The sequence below is a fragment of the Charadrius vociferus genome, unplaced genomic scaffold, assembly GCF_000708025.1.
Source record: "Charadrius vociferus isolate BGI_N301 unplaced genomic scaffold, ASM70802v2 scaffold776, whole genome shotgun sequence".
Classification (NCBI taxonomy): Eukaryota; Metazoa; Chordata; class Aves; order Charadriiformes; family Charadriidae; genus Charadrius; species Charadrius vociferus.
This window is the reverse complement of record NW_009648775.1, coordinates 1,430,334-1,430,681: the sequence shown is the minus strand read 5'-3', so window position 1 is coordinate 1,430,681 and position 348 is coordinate 1,430,334. Positions and strand designations below refer to the sequence as shown.

At 62.1% G+C, this 348-nt stretch overlaps 1 protein-coding gene across 1 annotated transcript in view; it reads left to right on the top strand.

The window, feature by feature from the left end:
• The window catches only part of KSR2 (kinase suppressor of ras 2), a 77,744-nt gene that overhangs the window by 10,274 nt on the left and 67,122 nt on the right, over nt 1-348 (top strand). The window contains exon 4 of the mRNA XM_009886745.1: nt 2-158. Within this exon, the coding sequence (XP_009885047.1) occupies nt 2-158 (157 nt within the window). The remainder of the gene's footprint in view (nt 1; nt 159-348) is intronic.

Here is a 348-nt window from a genome sequence, read left to right as displayed (position 1 = left end):
CCGCCGGTACGCCGGAGGAATAAACTGAAGCCCCCCGGCACGCCCCCGCCTTCGTCGCGCAAACTCATCCACCTCATCCCCGGCTTCACCGCGCTGCACCGGAGCAAATCCCACGAATTCCAGCTGGGACATCGCGTGGACGAGGCCCACACCCCCAAGTAAGTGGGTGCCCCCGGGGTCCCGGCGCGCGGCGGGGTGGTGAACCCCATCCCAGCTCCTTTGGAGAAGTGCTTCGAGGCTTAAATTTTGGGGCTCGGTGTCTTTTCTTTTTTGGGCTAGGAGGGAGAAAACCCCTTTGAAGGTCTCTCAGGCAGCGGGGATGCTGCTGAGATGGTGTCTACTTTGCTC